Source organism: Sapajus apella, unplaced genomic scaffold (genome assembly GCF_009761245.1).
Source record: "Sapajus apella isolate SASKATOON/1434 unplaced genomic scaffold, GSC_monkey_1.0 scaffold46, whole genome shotgun sequence".
Lineage (NCBI taxonomy): Eukaryota > Metazoa > Chordata > Mammalia > Primates > Cebidae > Sapajus > Sapajus apella.
The window spans coordinates 19,613,116-19,632,833 of record NW_022436986.1 but is presented as its reverse complement, the minus strand read 5'-3'; the positions used below and the strand labels follow the sequence as shown (position 1 = coordinate 19,632,833).

The window sequence follows — 19,718 nt, the reverse complement described above, 5'->3', positions numbered from 1 at the left end:
TTCTTCTTGTTTAACAGTTGGGGAAACTGATGCTCAGAGAGAGCAAGTAATTTGCTCAAAGTCACGCCAAGTGGGAGCCAGGTTGGCATCCAGAGCTGCCCAATTACCCGTGTCTCTCAGCAGCCTGCAATCCTGCCTGCAAGGGCAGTGCTCAGCATGTGGCTGGGGCACCTCAAAGAGCTCCATCCACGGTGAACCAGCCCTCTGTGGCTGATCCTGGGGTTGCGGATGTCTGTTGTCACCTGGCCTGTTCACCTTCTCACAAGGAGCCTTCACACCTCCCTGAGCCTACCTTTCTTGAGCCTCTGCAGCTCTCTCTGGCGCTCCCACTGCCTTTCTTTTTTTTTAAGCATGGATTCGAACCCATGTTTCCAGGGCAGACTGCATCCACTGCCTTTATGTTCCTGGAATGAGTCTGGGACTTTGAGCTCCCAATGGCATGAATTCCTTCTCTAAACTGGCCATAGAAAGTATATAACTATGGCCGGGCGCGGTGGCTCACGCCTGTAATCCCAGCACTTCGGGAGGCCGAGGTGGGTGGATCATGAGGTCAAGAGATCAAGACCATCCTGATCAACATGGTAAAACCCCGTCTCTACTAAAAATACAAAAAAAAAATTAGCTAGGCATGGTGGTGCATGCCTGTAATCCCAGCTACTTAGGAGGCTGAGGCAGGAGAATTGCCTGAACCCAGGAGGCGGAGGTTGCGGTGAGCCGAGATCACGCCATTGCACTCCAGCCTGGGTAACAAGAGCGAAATTCTGTCTCAAAAAAAAAAAAAAGAAAGAAAGAAAAGAAAGTATATAACTATGAGGCTAGGTGCAGTGGCTCACTCTTGTATTCCCAGCACTTTGGGAGGCCGAGGCAGGTGGATCACCTGAGGTCAGGAGTTTGAAACCAGCCTGGATATTAAGGTGAAACCCCATCTCTACTAAAAATATAAAAATTAGCTGGGCATGATGGCATGCACTTGTAATTCCAGCTGTTTGGGAAGCTGAGGCAGGAGAATCTCTTGAACCGGGAGGCAGAGGTTGCAGTGAACCGAGATTGCGCCACTGGACTCCAGCCTGGGCTATAGAGTAAGACTCTGTCTCAAAAAAAAAATTATATGAGAATGGGGTTTGTCCTGTTCCATAGTCCCCCACCAGCACCACATAACACAGCTCCTGACACAGAGAAGGAATGAGAAAGGCCCTCAGCTTGGGCACCTGGCGTGGGTGTCTGTGGTGCAGCAGGGAAAGCTAGATCTGCTGCTAATGGCTGTGTGGCCCTGGGCAAGGGATGCAACCTCTCTGAGCCCACAGCCTCTCTATTGATACTGACTTTTCACCACACTCTCCATGATCTCAGGCAGGAAAAGGACTTGGCACTCAGCATGTGCTCAGGTGGACCCAGCTGCCTGGAAGCAGCAGACAGTGAGTCAGAAACCTGCTGTGCCACCAACACACTGGGTGACCTCCTAGCTCCCCATCTATCCAAGAAGGGGCCTTGGCTAGGCTCAAGGTTAGTGTTCTGGATTTGGACTTTGCCTTTTTTTTCCTTTGTTTTGGATTTTTGCTCTCTAGTTTTCAGATTCTTCCAGCAACGTACTACAAATTTCTGGAATAAAGGAACCATGTGCCCCTGCCAAGATGCCCAGTGCAGTACCAGGAATGGCCAACGCTGCCGCAGAGAGTTCCTTTGTTGATCTGAAACCTCCACTTTCCCTTACTTCTCCATTTTTTGTTAAGAGTGTGTAGACTTCTCTAAGCCTTGTTAAACCTGTTTAAAACTTCAGGCCAAATCCCTCTCCGAGCAAAGGGATCCAAGTGACTCCTTTATCTGGTTGAACTAAGTGTCTAACCGTAATCCCTCTGTCATTACAGCCCACTTTCTCACATCCAGTCAGAGGTATGGAACAGCTGTTCTTTCTCCTCTGGGAATCTGTGTCCTAAGCAGGAAGAAAGCACCCACGTCCAGCAACCCAGGAACCTCCCCCGTACCTTTCCTACAGGAAATTTCTGCACCGTGTTGCTTTCCTCTCTTTGATGCAGCAGTGCCTCTTTGGACCAGTCCCTCACCCACCAGGCCTTTTAGGGAAATGCTCTGAGTTTTCCAAGCTCGGGGAATTCCAAGGAACTCAAGTCAGACTTCCACGACCCTTCCCACTGCACAGGAAGGAGCCTAGCCAAGGCCCCTTCTTGGATAGATGGGGAGCTAGAAGGTCACCCAGTGCGTTGGTGGCACAGCAGGTTTCTGACTCACTGTCTGCTGCTTCCAGGCAGCTGGGTCCACCTGTAGGGCCCTCACTCCCCCCTGTCTCCTAAGGCAGGGTCCCCTCTAGCCAGTCTGAGAGAACAGAGGGTCAAGCTTTCTCGCATAAAGAAAGTCAGGGTTTCAGGGGTCTCCAAGCTTCCAGCCCTCCTGTTACTGTCCTCCTGGAATTTCGTGCCTATGTCCTGTGTCAACATTTGTGACCTCGAGTGCAGACTGTTCCTCATGGGGTGGTGAAGGAAAGAAAGCAGTGTCGACTCAGCACATCTTAACACACACATGCATGCGTGCAGACACACACACCCCTCCATGTATGTTGACGGCAGCAAGAGGGCCTCATGAATCTGCCAGATTTCTTAGCAATGCCTGGTGTCAAGCTCTTTGACCTAGTCCTGGAAGCTCACCAGTAATCCCCACAACCCTTCCCAAAGCCCAAAACTGTATCACAGAGCTGAATCCTAGAGCCAGGGACCATCCGTGCTCCTGCCCAGAGCAGGGTACTCTTCTAGTCATCCTAGTGACAGAGACCTCATTACCTCCCAAGGCATCTTACTCCACTGTTGGATGACTCGGGAGGCTGGCTGGAGGAGCAGAAGTAGAGCTATGCAGTCAGAGAGGCCTGAGTTCAAGCCCTGGCTCCAGTGCTTTGTAGCTGTGTGACCTCAGGCAAGCAATTTGCCCTCTCTGAACTTCTGATTCTTTATCTGTACTATGAGGATTCAATATTTCCCTTGTGGACCTGGTGTGAGCATTAGATGAGAGAGCATACACGAAACCCAAATGTCAGCTGCCTCCTCCCTGCCTCCCGAGACGATGGAGCATAGGGACCATTCTCTATGATCAATATCAACTAAAATCAATGGAGAAGCATGTCAGGGGCTGGGCTCAGTGCTCTTCATGGGTCCTCCTATTTCATCTTCACAATGACATCTAAGGAAGCACTAACGTTACCCCCATTTCACAGATGAGGAAACTGACGCTTAGAGAAATGTGTGTTACTTGTCAAGGTCACATGGGTAGAAATGGAAGGGCCCGGATTTGGGCCTGGGTACCCTGAACTGGCAGCTTGCTTTTTTAATCACTGTACCTCACTCCAGGCCCGTGGAAGCTGAAAGCCCTCCCTGAGATTTTGTTGTGGGGGCTCTTGCCTTCTCATGGTCTCTCTGCTCCTCACCGCTGCCTCCCTGAGTCAGACCAGCTATGGCTCATCTCAGCGGCCCCTTGATCTCCAACTCAGCTCCTCAGTGTATCTCCTAAGATAAACCATTCGGCCCCTTCCTCAGTTACCAGGAAAAACTCATATTCCCAAGATCCGTATGGGCGGGTGTAGACAGAACTGATGATGGAATGTGGAGGCATGTCTACACTGCAGAACATTACTTTGCACTGAACAATTGACATCCCTGGTTTCAATATCCTTTTCTGCCCAACTCCACACCTCCAAGAACCTTCTTCTGCTCACTTTGCCTCTTATGGCCCCCACCTTCCAGGGATCCAGTGTCCTACCCAGCCCCTCTCTTCCCATGCCTCCTTCCCCTTCACCCATTCAGGCTTGCTCTCTCCGTCTGTTAAGGCTAGGAATTCTGATCCCTCCACCCCTTAATCCTAAACCTTCCCACAGTCACACCCATCAAGGGGCCTTCCAGTGAGCCAGATCCACCCTCTTACAGGGCAGTCTTTGAGGGGCTTCTTCATTCCTTGGCACTGTGCCTGCTGACTCAAGTAGCGATAGTTATGTTAGCATAGAAAAATTCCTCCTCAGACTAAGTAGCAATGAGACCTTTTCCAATAACAATCTTAAAATATCAAAAGCCACAGACCTCAGAAATGATCCTACACAGAATTTCTCAATGAGGCACAAGTGGCCTTCATGAGGTGAGCCTATCCTGTGCATTGCAGGACACTTAGAATCCCTGGCTTCTCGGCACTAAATGCCAACCACACCCTGCCTTCATCCTTGTGACAACCAAAAACGCCTCCTCATTTCCAAATTCCCCCATCTCTCACACAAGCACATTCAGGCACAGCCCATGAACACACACACACACACACACACACACACACACACACTCTGGATTAAGAATCAAGCTTCTCTTTGTACACACAGGTTCATGAGACCTAGAGAGGCAAAGGTCTCTGCCTGAGATCATACAGCAGGTGAGGATGGAACACAGGACTGGCAGACTGGGTGAGAGCCTCTCTCCCAATACACAGGCTGAGGTTGCCCTGCCACTAGGCTGGGAGCCAGGGGACAAGAGCCTTGTCTTGCATCCCACTCCAGATTTCTGCAAACCCAATTCACTCGATCCCTTGGTAAGGATCAGCAGGATGCCAGACAGACACCAGCAGAGAAAACCTCAGCCTCTCATATTTTGAGGACTCGGCAGATTCTGCCTGGTTCCCAGTAAACCAGAAACATTGTCGCGAAGTGAGGTTAACACGGAGCGCTGCCCAAGAAGGCTGAGCCAGCCAGACCTCTCTGGGGAGGCAGAAATTCTTCCCAGGGCCTGGGACCCCTCCAGCCTGGCTGTGGGCAGTCAGCTGCTGTCAGCTGCCCAGAGATGGAGGTCAGGGGACAGGAGAGGGGATTTCCAAAACCCAAAAGCCAAGTGTCAGCAAGCCCATGCGTTCCAGATGTGAGGACCTACCAGGCCAAACACAGCTCTAGTCTCATTCAGAGAGACAGCGCCAGGAGACAGGGAGGCAGGCTCAGGGAGGAGGGTGTGGTCCTTAACTGCACCCACTAGAGAGCACAGAGCACCCCCATTCACCTCTGTGAATCCTTATAGTGACCCTGCAAGGTAACCAACTACAGCATCCCCATTTCACAGATGAGGAGATAGAAGCTCAGGAAGGCAGAACTGCCACCTACTAGCTGTGTGACCAAGGACGTGTAATGTAACTACCCTGGGCTTCAGTTTCTCCTTCTGGATCATCTGGAGGGTATGGTCTGCCTCTAGGATGTTTTTGAAGCTAAGTGAGGCAAACTTTTTTTGTAGGAGCTGAATGCCTGGCTAGCAACAGGTACAGAAATAATGCTATATCAGGAGCAGCAGGTTGAACAAGCCAGACTGGTAATGTAATCAAAAGCACAACTTTATTTTTGTGTTCCATTATCTCTTTAAAATATAGTCAGTGGGACAAGTCCAGGAAGGGGGTACGGGGGACTGTTTGCTGTCTTAGTAATGGCGATTCTTTTAAATTGCAAACACAGTCCAAGGCAATCATGAGAATGCCCAGACATGTGCAGAATCTTCTGGTCCAGAAATAGAATGTCAGCTTCATCTCATCTCCAAGCCCATTCTCCAGGCTGCAGTTTCAACCCCACCAAGGGTTGAATAGTAAGGAAGAAAGAGGGTTAAAGCGAGTGCACAGAAGAGTCCTTTCTCAGGTCACTTCAAAATTCAGACAAACAAGACATTTCTTACATGTCTGAGTTTGTGGTTGCATCTCTACCTGCTATGCACGCGCACACACATATACACACACATTCTAATACTGTTACTTTTTAGGAATTCTGGTATGTATGAGTATGATAGATATTGCAGCTAAGTTATGTACCTTGTGCTTTCCCTTTAATAAACCATGAACATTGTCTTCTCTCATTACACATACTTATAATTTATTTTTTGAGATACAATTCACATAACATAAAACTCACTACTTTAAAGTGCACAATTCGGGCCAGGAACAGTGGCTCATGCCTGTAATCCCAGCACTTTGGGAGGCCAAGGCAGGTGAATCACCTGAGGTCAGGAGTTCAAGAACAGCCTGGCCAACATGGTGGAATCTCATCTCTACTAAAAATACAAAAATAGCCATTAGCCAGGCATAGTGGCGGGCACCTCTAATCCCAGCTATTCGGGAGGCTGAGGCAGGCAAATCACTTAAACCCAGGAGGCAGAGCTTGCAGTGAGCCAAGATCGTGCCACTGCACTCCAGTCTGGGCAACAGAGTGAGATTCTGTCTGAAAAAATAAATAAGTAAATGGCTGGGTGTGGTGGCTCACATCTGTAATCGCAGCACTTTGCAGGGCTGAGGCAGGCAGATCACGAGGTCTAGAGATCGAGACCATCCTGGCCAATATGGTGAAACCTCGTCTCCACTAAAAATACAAAAATTAGCTGGGCGTGGTGACACATGCCTGTAGTCCTAGCTACACAGGAGGCTGAGGCAGGAGAATCACTTGAACCCGGGAGGTGGAAGTTGCAGTGAACTGAGATTGTGTCACTGCACTCCAGCCTGGGCAACAGAGTGAGACACTGTCTCAAAAAATAAAAAAAATAAATAAAAATAAAGAAATTGTACAATTCAGTGGCTTGTAGTATATTTACTATATTGAACAACTATCACCACTACCTAATTCTAGAACATTTCTATCATCCCCAAAGAAACCTTATACTTATTATTAGGTTGGTGCACAAATAATGGCAGTTTTTGACATTTTTATTTGAAGTGGCATAAACCGAGATTACTTCTGCACTGACCTAATACTAACTAGCCAGTCACAACTTCCCTTCCCCTCATCTCCTGGCAACTAATCTGCTTTCTATCTGTCTGGATTTGGCATCTGGATAGGTTATATAATTGGAATTCTACAATGTGACTATTTGTAACTGGCTTCTTTCATTTGGCATAACATTTTCGAGGTTAAACATTTCAAATTGTAGCATAAATCAGTACTTCATTCCTTTTTATGGCTAAATAATACTCCACTGTTTAGATAGGTCATATTTTGTGTATCTCTTTATCAACTGGTCAACATTTGAGTTTTTTCTACTCTTTGGAAAGTATTAATCATGTGCTATGAGCATTCATTTACAGGTTTTTGCATGAACATATTTCCACTTCTCTTGGATCTATACCTAGGAGTGAAATTGCTGAGTCCTATGGTAAACCTATGTTTAGTTTTTTGAGCAACTGCTAGACTGTTTGTCACAGTGGTTGCACCATTTTATATTCCCACCTGCAATGTATAAGGATTCCAGTTTCTCCACATCCTCACCAACAACAGTTATTTTCCCTTTTTGTAAAGCTATAGTGAGTGTAAAGTGGCAATTCATCATGGTTTTTATTTGCATTTCCCTAATGACTAATGCTGTTAGTCATGAATATGGAAAAACATTCCATGCTCATGATTAGGAAGAATCATTATCATGAAAATGGCCATACTACCCAAAGTAATTTATAGATTCAATGCTATATCCATCAAGCTACCATTGACTTTCTTCACAGAATTAGAAAAAAGTACTTTAAATTTCACATGGATCCAAAAAAGGGCCAAGACATAGCCAATACAATCCTAAGCAAAAAGAACAAAGCTGGAGGCATCAAGCTACCTGACTTCAAACTATACTATAAGTCAACAGTAATCAAAAAAGCATGGAGCTAATACCAAAACAGATATATAGACCAATGGAACAGAACAGAGGCCTCAGAAATAACACCACACATCTACAACCATCTGATCTTTGACAAACCTGACAAAAACAAGCAATGAAGAAAGGATTCCCTATTTAATAAATGATGTTGGGAAAACTAGCTAGCCACATGCAGAAAACTGACACTGGACCCCTTCCTTACACCTTATGCAAAAATTAACTCAAGATGAACTAAAGACTTAAACATAAGACCTAAAACCATAAAAATCCTAGAAGAAAACCTAGGCAATACCATTCAGGACATAGGCATAGGCAAAGACTTCATGACTAAAACATCGAAAGCAATGGCAACAAAAGCCAAAATTGACAAATGGGATCTAATTAAACTAAAGAGCTTCTGTACAGCAAAAGAAACTACCACCAACCAGAGTCAACAGGCAACCTACAGAGTGGGAGAAAAATTTTGTAATCTATCCATCTGACAAAAGGCTAATATCCAGAATCTACAAGGAACTGAAACAAATTTACAAGAAAAAAAAAAAATCAAAAAGTGGGGCAAAGCATATGCACAGACACTTCTCAAAAGACAGCATTTATGTAGCCAACAAACACATGAAAAAAGGCTTATCATCACTAGTCATTAGAAAAATGCATATCAAAACCACAATGAGATACCATCTCATGACAGTTAAAATGGCGATCATTAACATGTCAGAAAACAACAGATGCTGGAGATGATGTGGAGAAATAGGAACACTTTTACGCTATTGGTGGGAGTGTGTAAATTAGTTCAACCATTGTAGAAGACAGTGTGGTGATTCCTCGAGGATCTAGAACCAGAAATACCATTTGGCCCAGCAATCCCATTACTGGGTACATACCCAAAGGATTATAAATCATTCTACTATAAAGACACATGCACACATATGTTTATTGCAGCACTATTCACAATAGCAAAGACTTGAAACCAACCCAAATGTCCATCAGTGGTAGACTGGATAAAGAAAACGTGGCATATATACACCATGGAATACCATGCACCCATAAAAAAGGATGAGTTCATGTCCTTTGCAGGGGCATGGAAGAAGCTGGAAACCATCACTCTCAGCAAACTAACACAAGAACAGAAAACCAAACAGCGCATGTTCTCATTTATAAGTGGGAGTTGAACAATGAGAACACATGGACATAGGAAGGAGAACATCACATACCAGGGACTGTCAGGGGGTGAGGGTCTAGGGGAGGGATAACATTAGGATGAATGCCTAATGTAGATGATGGGTTGATAAGTGCAGCAAACCACCATGGTGCATGTATACCTATGTAACAAACCTGCACGTTCTGCATATGTATCCCAGAACTTAAAGATAATAAAAAATATGCCTTTAAATTACAATTTTAATGTCCATGCAGATTGCATTGTAGATTACCATATTTTTAATTGGCTATTATTAAATATTCAAGTTGTTTCTATTTTTTCAAATTCACTCATATATATAAGCGTTGTGTCTCATAATCATCTCTGATTCAACAACATTTATCCATTCACTCATTTATTCGGTAGCCATCTATGAAGTCAGGCCTGTTCTAGGTTCTATTGTGCAATGCTGAACAAGACAAAACAGATCCAATCTCTGCCCACCTAGAGCATACAGTTCCGTGATTTATTAAACAGTTGTGCAAATAAGTCTATCATTAGGCTGATGAGTAAGGAAACACACAGAGCGCAAATGTAAGAGGAGCAAGTCATTCAGAGTGGGTGGCCAGGAAAAGCCAGCCAGGGGTGGGAGATGGGGAAGAGCATTCCAAACAGAGGGAACAGCATGTGCAAAGCCCTTGAGAAACTAACAGAGACCTGAATGCCCGGGGGGGTCTTGGCAAAGAAGGGATGAAGAGAAGGAAGAAGTGGGGGAGAGGGGATTTCTGAAGACTGAACACTTAAAGGAATGGGGTCCTGCCCTGTCTGTGCCTACACTGTCCAAGTTGAGCATCTATCTGTCAGTTGTCCAGCCCATCAGTCACCTGCCAGCATCCACACCCAATCTCAACAGCTTACACCACACATGATACTGAGTGATCTCTACCCCTGGCCAAGTGGGTATTTTGACCTAAGAGCAGTCAATCTTGAAGTTGGCCAGTGGGGTGAGAAGTGGTCTGGTGTGGCATAAAATATAAATATTTGGTCTTGGTCTCTAATTCCTGGCACAGAGCTCCTAAAACCCTTGAATGTATTGTCTTTCGTATGCTAATGAGATTACTTACGGAGGAGCCCTAGAGAGCTTCTTGATGAGGGCTGCTTACCCCCACACCCCCAGCCTTCATGGGGACAAGATGGGCTGGAGATTGAATCCAATTGCCAGTGGCCAATGATTTAATCAACCATAATGAAACTGCAATGAAAATGCCTAAACAACAGGGTTTGGGAGCCTCTGGGCTGGTGAACACATGGACTTGCCAGAGGACGTGGAAGCTTCGTGCAAATCCCCCATGTTTTGTCCCCTGCATCTCTTCTGTGAGTCTGTTCTTGAGTAGTATCCTTCTAATCCACTGGCAATAGTCAGTAAAGCATTTTCCTGAGTTTTGTGAGTTGTTCTAGTGAATTATCTAACGAGAAGAGGAGGTTATAGGAACTCTGAAATTCAGAGTCAGATGGTCAGATGCACAGATAGTCCCTGGACTCTTGACTTGTAGCTGAAGGGCGGAAGCCCTATGGGGCTGAAGCCTAAACCTTGGGGGTCTACACGAACTCCCGGAGTGTCAGAATTGAGCTGAATAATTCAACACCTAGCTGGAGTTAGGGAATCAGAGACCTCGTGTGAGAACTTGCTTAATCCATGGCCTGTCCTGGTGGGGGTCTTCCAAACCAATCAAGTCCTCCCTCTGGGGGCACTGACTGTAAGTTAAGAAGTTGGGAGTGACAGCCAAAGCGGGAAAGATTCATAAAGGGAAGCAAAGAGAAACTGGGGCTACAGAAGCCATGAGCTCACCAGAACTGGACAGCAAGAGAAACCCACAAGGAGGCAGAGGCTGCAGGAAGCGGAAGGCATGCGACAAAAAGTGAAGAAGGCGCAGGAGGCTACAGGGGCAGGTAGAGGAAGAGGCGAGCTGAGCACCAGAGAAGGGCTGCAGCTGACAAATTGGCCTGGATCTGAACAACTCTCCACTTCTCCAAAGAGCATTCTAGGCTCTGAGAGCCCTGGCTAGGCAACAGCAGAGGTTCTGTTTTCCTCGTTTCCTCATGGAGGCTGCGGCAAGTGACCTGGCAGCATCTCTGCTCCTTATGCTGTCTCTGGTTCCAGGCATGTGGGCCTGGGCTTGGCTCAGGAATCCCCAGCCACGTTTTGCAGAAAAGGGATCTAGGAAAAGGAGAAAGCTCTGTAGAAAGGCATAGGAAATCCTCAGGGTGGGGCTGCCAGGGAGAACAGGGGTATGGGGGTGGGAATAGGGGCCCAGGGGTGCAGCTCAGAGATCCAGGAGTCAAGAAGCACAGATCTGACTCTGAGTCACTAGAGGCCCCCCGAGAAAAGGCTATGCCCTCTCTGGGTCTCAGTTTCCCCATCTCTGAAAGTAGGTGCCTTCTGCATCCCATTCTAGCATGAATATTTGTTGAAGATGCCATGAGAGAAAAAATCATTTACAAAAGAAAAAGCCAGAAACTTAGAAACCCAGTAGGCCGACAGATGTTTGAGAAACACAGCATCAAACATTTAAGATAACCAACACAATTTTATTTCCAAAATCTGAAGTTTGAAACTTTTAAAGTTGAGATATTTTCAATACTGGGCTCTGAAGGCTGCTGGGAGGAGAGGGGCCAGGTCTGCTGCTGAATTTCCTCCTCTACACCAAGAGAACACCATCCACTCTAAGACCAACAGAGCCCCAAAATGAAATCCCTCGAATTCCACATCAAAAGAGTTCAAGATTGTTAAAGTTCTCCAGGTTTAAAGATTCTCCAGATTCTAAAATGTCCAAGGTTTCAAAAGATCCTGAAAGCTGTGAAGTTTCCCGGGTTCTCAAACTTTCATAGGCCTCAACTTCCCAAATTCCAAAAGTCCCAAATACACAGTGAGCCTAGCAGGGATATGGCTTGAGAAGCGTGAAAGTATAGGGCCACTATCTTTACCATTTGCTTTTTCTCCTGCCAGAGGCTGCGGCCCTCCCTTTGGGCACAGCTGTCCCCGAGAGTGAGGGAAGGGGCAGTGTTTTCTGTGATCAGGGTGGTTCCCAAGTGGAATAAGTTGGGCCTTAATTTTTCTCCATGCCGCTAGGGGCCCTAACCCTTCTCTCAGTAAGGACAGCTGCTGTCTGGGGTTCTAGGCCCCAAGACTCACCTTGTATTTCATTCCCAATGGCTCTGTCCTCGAGAGTTTATAGTCTAGTGGAGACCACAAACAAGCCAGCAGAAAAGAGTCCTGGAAAGGGTGTACATAGGTTAGTGGCCCAGCCAGGTGTGACTCCCTCTGGGGGGCCTGAGCTCCTGCCCTGCATGGCGTCCCCACTTGACAGCTGCACCCAGGTTACATCCCAAGGATGCCAGTCATCAGCTCTAGCCTCAGGAGGAAGCATCTTAGAGGCCTCAATCCATGGTAGGTCAGAGGACATCTCCCAGGCTACTGCCTGCCTTGGCTTCTGCTGTTGTGGACCTGCTGGTCTGACTGCCCATCCCAGGCCTGAGCCTTCACCTTGTGACCCTTCAGGATAACTCCAACTCAGCCTCCGCTCTGGTTCTGCTGCTCCCTAAACTGGGCCCCTACTTTCCAGCTCTAATCCTCCATGGGATGACTGTGCCTCAAGTCTCAGGAGAGATGAAAGATGTCTGAAGTCAGCTACCACCCCCCAAGTCAGGACCCCCCCCAAAGAGCTATTGGGTGGCACCAGGTGGAGGGAGAAGAGACTTTGGAGGGGGCACCGGCCCAGAACCCAGACTTAACTATATATCCCTAGGCTGCAAGCTCTGAAAAGTCCACTGTAAAGGGGGATTTTAATTCCTACCCCACTCGGTAGTAGGGGAATTGGGTGACCAGCTGCCTCCCTACTTATTAAAGAACTCATCAAGTGTACTCCCCCTTCCTTTCCATTCCCAACCCCCAAACTCTGAATGAGTCTCCCCGGAATCAGCAGCACTGAAGGGGTGGTACTAAGGCTCACCCAGGGGTGGAGAGTCAGAGAATGGGTTTTAACACAAACACTAATTGCAGATCCCAGAATGGCCTCCTTGGCTCCATTCATGAAACTAGTATTTTTAGCCCAGGATAGGCTGCCTGCGGCCCCAGTGGGAACAGCCAGGCCATGTGTCATGTCTGAGTGATGATGGACTCACTCTGCCCAGGAAACAAGCCCACAGGGGCCTGCTGCCAGATCCCAGGACTACCACTGCATCCGAGAAGAGCTAGACGTTCAGTTAAACCTTCTCAACCCCAAGGGGTACATCACCGGCTGTCAGGAATGATAGTAATAATTAATATGCATTAAGCATTTCCTAGGTACCAGGCACTGTCCTGGCTTTACAGGCATTAACTTATTTAATCATTACTATGAGGTAGATACTATTATTATCCCCATTTTATAGATGAGAAAACTGAAGCTGGAGCAGTTAATTCACCTACTTGAGTCCACGCCCCAGTAGCGAGCAGAGTAGGGGATTTAAAGCCAGGCAGTCAAACTCCAAATTCCATGGTCTTTTTTGTTTCTGTTTTTTTGAGATGGAGTCTCACTCTTGTTGCCCAAACTGGAGTGCAATGGCACAATCTCGACTCACTGCAACCTCTGCCTCCCAAGTTCAAGCAATTCTCCTGCTTCAGCCTCCCCAGTAGCTGGGATTACAGGCACACACCACCACATCTGGCTAATTTTTGTATTTTAAGTAAAGACAGGGTTTTGCCATATTGGCCAGGCTGGTCTTGAACTCCTGACCTCAGGTGATCCACCTACCTCAGCCTCCCAAAGCTCTGGGATTACAGGTGTGAGCCACTGTGCCCAGCCAGTTCATGCTCTTTCTGCCTGGTCACTTGGAATCTTGACCAGGGTGGACAGTCTTCAATGGCCAGTAGGTCCTCCTGGCTCAGCCCATTGATTGCAGAGGACCAACCAGTCCTACCCTCCTTCAGAGGTGAGGAAATTGAGGCCCACCATGATGTCCAAGGTTAAGGAGCCATTTGGTCCTAATTCCCAAGCCGCAACTTTTCCCACTGAATGACTCCATGGGCAAGTTCATCTTGTTACCAGCTCTCCTCCTCAGCCTATCCCCAGCTCCCAGGTCAGATGAGCTGGCTTTAGAAAAAAGAGCCTGGACTCTGGATGAAGATGTGGGCCCCACTACTGACTTGCTATGTGACCTTGGGGGCATGTCAGCTCACCTCTCAGAACTTCAGTTTTCCCCTCTGTAAAATGGGTGTGATTGAGCTATCTTCATTAAGACTGTGTAGTAGGTATAAATTGCCTGGAGATTCATTAAATATGAGTTTCTTTATCTTGGGCTCCTTGAACTATTAATTAATCCCCACTCTCAACAAGACACGTGGTATACACCTGCCCAGGGCTACTCTTGGAGATGGAAGGTCTACTGGTAGAATTGTAGGCGCCATGATCAGCTGTTGGGGAGATATTTGGAGCAAATCATGCCATGAGCCTTGACTGCATCTACCCAGTCTTCAGATTCCCAACAGGAAAGAATTTAGCAGAAAGAGAGAGGAGAGAGACAAGGCCTGTCCATGCTTGGAGCCAGCTGTGGGGGTAGGAAACAGAACATGCATGGCAGAGCTCAGGACCAGTTTAACCATGTCTCCTCTGGATGATCATGGGTCAGCCTCCCCTTGCCCCAGGGCCTGAATCTCCCAAATGCAGAGAGAGGGCAACAGGACTCTTTCATCCTCTCCCTGCCCTGATTTCTGTGACTTGATTAGGAGAAGCCCCTCCCTCATGGGCTTGGGACCCTGTATCCTCACCCATCCTCCAGCACATGCACACGTGCACACATGCGCACGTGCACACACACACACACACACACACATACACGGACTCTGCTCAGGGAGCCCCCAAAGACCGGCTTCCACATTCACGCTAGGCCACATTCACCCCAGGGCTCATAGAGCCTCAGCCTCCGAGTCACATGGTCTGCGAGCACAGCTCCCCTCAGAGCAAGTGACTCTTTCCAGCTCCGAATCCCAATTGCAAATTTCCTGACCGGAAAATGTGACTAGCTCAGGTGGCATCAGGGGGCCAGTGGGCTGGGTTATGTGTCATGTGTCATGGGCTAGGGGTGGAGCAGCTTCTCCAAGAACAGGCTACAGATGAGGAGGAAATGAAGGTACCTCTAAGTCAGAAGCAAAACGAGTTCACCCAAAATGTAAATTAGTTACATGGAAAAATCTATCTACACTCATTTCTCATTTTTCTAGAAAGCTCTCAGAAAGCATCTGTTATTGGGCTGAAAATTAGAAAGAAAGAAAAAAAAAAACTACCCCTTATTCTCAGCTGCCAAAATAAACGTCAAAAATCCATGGCCCTAACTCATCAAAGAATTGTCTCATTCAGTCTTCCGGTCCTAGGCGCTTCGGGAACCGCGGCTTAGGTGCAGACATGGCCAAGTCCAAGAACCACACAACACACAACCAGTCCCAAAAATGGCACAGAAATGGTATCAAGAAACCCCGATCACAAAGATACGAATCTCTTAAGAGGGTGGACCCCAAGTTCCTGAGGAACATGCACTTTGCCAAGAAGCACAACAAGAAGGGCCTAAAGAAGATGCAGGCCAACAATGCCGAGGCCATGAGTGCACGTGCCGAGGCCATCAAGGCTCTCGTAAAGCCCAAAGAGGTTAAGCCCAAGATCCCAAAGGGGGGTGTCAGCCGCAAGTTTGATCGACTTGCCTACATTGCCCACCCCAAGCTTGAGAAGCGTGCTCGTGCACACATTGCCAAGGGGCTCAGGCTCTGCCGGCCAAAAGTCAAGGCCAAGTCCAAGGATCAAAACAAGGCCCAGGCTGCAGCTCCAGCTTCAGTTCCAGCTCAGGCTCCCAAAGGCGCCCAGGCCCCTACAAAGGCTTCAGAGTAGATATCTCTGTCTGCCAACGTGAGGACAGAAGGACTGGTGCGACCCCCCGGGGCTGCCATCTGCATGGGGCTGGGGTCCTCCTGTGCTATTTGTACAAATAAACATGAGGGAGGATTTGTTTAAAAAAAAAAAAAAAAAAAGAATTGTCTCATTCATTGTTTATGAACTCTCACACTACATACATTTCTGATACACATGGGTTGTTGGTTTTTCACTTGAAGGAGTCACGGTAACATGGCGAGAAGTAATTGCTGATATTTCATGAGGAAGAAATCTTTAAAAATATAGAAGCAGGCCGGGCACAGTGGTTCACGCCTGTAATCCCAACATTTTGGGAGGCCAACGCGGGCAGATCACCTGAGGTCAGGAGTTCAAGACCAGCCTGACCAACGTGGAGAAACTCTGTCCCTATTAAAAATACAAAATTAGCTGGGCCCACGTGGTGGCACATGCCTGTAATCCCAGCTACTCTGGAGGCTGAGGCAGGAGAATCGCTTGAACCCAGGAGATGGAGGTTGTGATGAGCCGAGATCACACCATTGCACTCCAGCCTGGGCAACAAGAGTGAAACTCCGTCTCAAAAAAAAAAAAAAAAAGGCTGGGCGCGGTGGCTCAAGCCTGCAATCCCAGCACTTTGGGAGGCCAAGGCGGGTGGATCACGAGGTCAAGAGATCAAGACCATCCTGGTCAACATGGTGAAACCCCGTCTCTACTAAAAATACAAAAAATTAGCTGGGCATGGTGGTGCGTGCCTGTAATCCCAGCTACTCAGGAGGCTGAGGCAGGAGAATTGCCTGAACCCAGGAGGCGGAGGTTGCGGTGAGCCGAGATCGCGCCATTGCACTCCAGCCTGGGCAACATGAGTGAAACTCCGTCTCAAAAAAAAAAAAAAAATTACATATATATATGCATGCAAAGCATAACCTTTAAAAGGAGACACAAGGGTTAAGCCGCTTGGGGGACATTTGTAGTTTAAGCACGGTGAGTTTGGGAGTCCCTAAAATTTACATTGATGAACATGGTAGTTAAAACTCACAATAACCACCCCGGAGCATTGAGAATGAGTAAAATTATATTTCCTGACCTTCATTTAAGGTGGTAAAAATAGGTAACATATGGTGAAAGACTTCCATTTAAAAAAAGAGAACAGTTTTAAGTTTTTAACAGAAAAAATAAATCTCATCTGGAAAATGCATTCTTGTGGAATAATGCACTATAAATGATGTATGACTATACAAGGGTTTATAAACCAATCCAACAAAAATAATAAATGGCACAATTTTGAAACCAAACTCTGTAACTAGCAGCTCGGGTTTCATCACTGGAGGAATAAAGTGCTTTAACAGTGACTTCAGTTGGACTGAGGACCCCAGAGACCCTGCCAAAAGCTTGAAAGCAGATAATTGTTAGGAACAACGCACAGTCGCAGCCCACCCCATAATTTTACCCTCTAGCTTCATTACCCTACGCTTAGTTATGAGGGGGGAAGGAAGAGTGAAACGCTGTGGTATGTTCAAACTTGAGATTGGGTGGAAAATTCAATGTCCTTGGTGTCGTGGGTTCCAAAACTTATATACATCAAAATCACTTAGAAGTGCATAAAAACTTTAGGAGATCTGGAAGAGGAATCAGAAATACCAGGAATATGCATAAACATATTCCCTAAATAGTTCTGATGCAGGGGGTCCACGGACCCCTTGTTGAACATGGCTCCCCTCATTCTGCAGATGGAGAAATCAGGGCCCAGAGAGGAACAGAAAAGTAGCCCAAAGTCACACAGCAAGTCAGATGCTGGGCTGGCCTCTGGCCCATCCAGGGCTTCCTGCCACCAAATTCCGCCTGCACATGGACTACCCCCTGGGACTAACATTCCAAAGAGCCATGTAACGAGAAAGGAAATGTCAGCCGTGCCTGCTCCGATGTTCGAAGGCCCATTGTAACTGTAGGTTCCACCAGAAACAGCCCTCTGAGCTCAGGCGGCCAAGATTCATGAGCTTGCTTTTTCCAGATGGAATCGGGGATGGGATTACAACAGCCAGCATTTATTTTTATTTCCCCAGGAAAATAAATCAGCAGTTTTGCTCCAAGAAAAGTGATCAGAGGAAGCAGTGTTCCTGACCAGAAGGAGGGCCTGGACCACTTCCAGCCCCTCAAAGCCCCCTCCAGGCCTGCCTCCCATCCTGATGGTGCCTGACATGAAGTCAGAGCCTCAGACAAAGCACCCTTTGGGATTCAAGAACCCTCTCCTGCCTACAGCAGTGGATAAAGATCTTAGGAGCTGGAGGGTTACTTTCTCCCACCCCAACTTAGGTGAAAGACCCTGGCAATGTCTGGATTTGAGAACTGGAGAGGGGTGCTACTGGTCTCTAGGAGGTCGAGGCCGGGGATGCTGCCAAACATCTCACCATGCAAAGGACAGCCCCCACAACAAAACTCCTTGGCCCAAAGTGTCAACAGTGTTGAGGGTGAAAAACCCCCCACCATGGGCAAGTGGACACAGATGTTAGGAGTCAGAGTGTGAGTCCAAGTTTTGCCTGTAGATGCTGTGTGACCTTGGGCAAGGCTCTGCCCTTTCTGGGCCTCAGATTCCCAACTGCATGAGAAGGAGGCAGGAGAGGCTTGTCTCTGGGGCCCCTGCCATTTTGGCCATTCCAGGCTTCGAAGTCCAGGAAGCCTGAGACAGTGCCTTGCCTTACAACTCAGATATGGTTGTCAGAGAGGAGCGGTCCACCTGGCCCCCCCTTGCCTGAGGGGTACACAATCAGCTCTCTTGAGCCCCTCCCCCAAAGCACTGTATCTGGAACTCCTGCTCCACCACGAACGGAAAAACCATTATCTACAGATGACATCACTTTGCAAAAATGTAGACGGGTGGTTGCCAAACAGAACTCCAGGGAAACGGCAGGAAGGAAGGGCTCAGAGCATGCCAGCCACTGGTGCACCAGTATCCAGCACCTTCACAAATCTCAGCACAACCCTGGACAAGTTACTCCGCTTCTCTGGACTTCAGTCCTCCCATCCATACACGAAGAGAATGCATCTGGGTTTTGCTAGGAGCCCCTCCATTGGAACAGTCCAAGATCCTGCGACTCTCTCAGGTCAAGCCTTGGAGGGCTTCTGGGCTGCAGGAGCACAAAGGGAACCCCTCCAAGTACAACAGTCCAGAGTCAGGGCTAAGAGGAGAGGAAATTGGCTGCCCTGCTTGACTGATCACACAGAGGCTGCTGATGCCACCAAACTATTGAGAACAGTTCTCCTCCCGGAGTGCTGGTCATGTGTCCTGTACACCGACCCGATCTTTGTCTGGCATTTGGAGCCCATTGTGAACCAGCAGAGCACTGGCTAATCACTAGCCAGGGAACCTGCTTCAGTGGGGGAACCACAATGACTTGCAATGCCCATCTTGCCACCTGTGGGCTCCCAGAATATGAAGGGTGGTAAAAATCAGCTCTGATGAGCAGAGCAGGCTCAGGTCACACTGCGTGGAGCCCTGAGGCCTGAGTTCTAGCCACAGACATAAATCTGGGCCTCAGTTTCTCCTTCTGGACAGTGAGTAGTTTGATCCAGAGAGTCTGCAGGGTCTCTTTCCACTGTAGCAGGTGGTGTCACCAGATCAGATAAGAACAAGTTACACATAGGGGCAGAGCTTGGAAGAGCTGCATGTCTTCAGCAGGGTGACAATTCTCTCTCCTGCCTGTACCCTCATCAAAAACAGAAATGCCTTTCAGACACGTTGCTTTCTAAATGGAAGAGGAAGGAAGGAGAAAGCAGATGAGCCATGGCCAAGCTCAAGGGAGGGATGGCATCTGACTGGAAGGGCACTGCCTCCACCACCCTCCCTCACTGGGTGCTGCCCACTGCCAGGAGGCAGTGTAGCTTATGGGTTAGAATAATCGGGCTGGCCTCACCTAGACCAGGGTCCAAATCTTGATCCAATTCCCTCTAAACTGTCAAACATGACTCACTGTTTCCTCAACTGTAAATGGGGTCAGCAACATATACCTCTTTTTTGGGTGACTCTATTTGCCC

General features: G+C 47.7%; 1 protein-coding gene across 1 annotated transcript; it reads left to right on the top strand.

Moving 5' to 3' along the window:
- Positions 1-15,040: 15,040 nt before the first annotated feature.
- On the top strand, positions 15,041-15,829 carry LOC116524890 (60S ribosomal protein L29-like). The gene has a single exon (XM_032240452.1). The coding sequence runs from the start codon at positions 15,213-15,215 to the stop codon at positions 15,687-15,689; it is 477 nt and encodes a 158-aa protein (XP_032096343.1). The 5' UTR covers positions 15,041-15,212; the 3' UTR covers positions 15,690-15,829.
- The last annotated feature ends 3,889 nt before the right edge of the window (positions 15,830-19,718 follow it).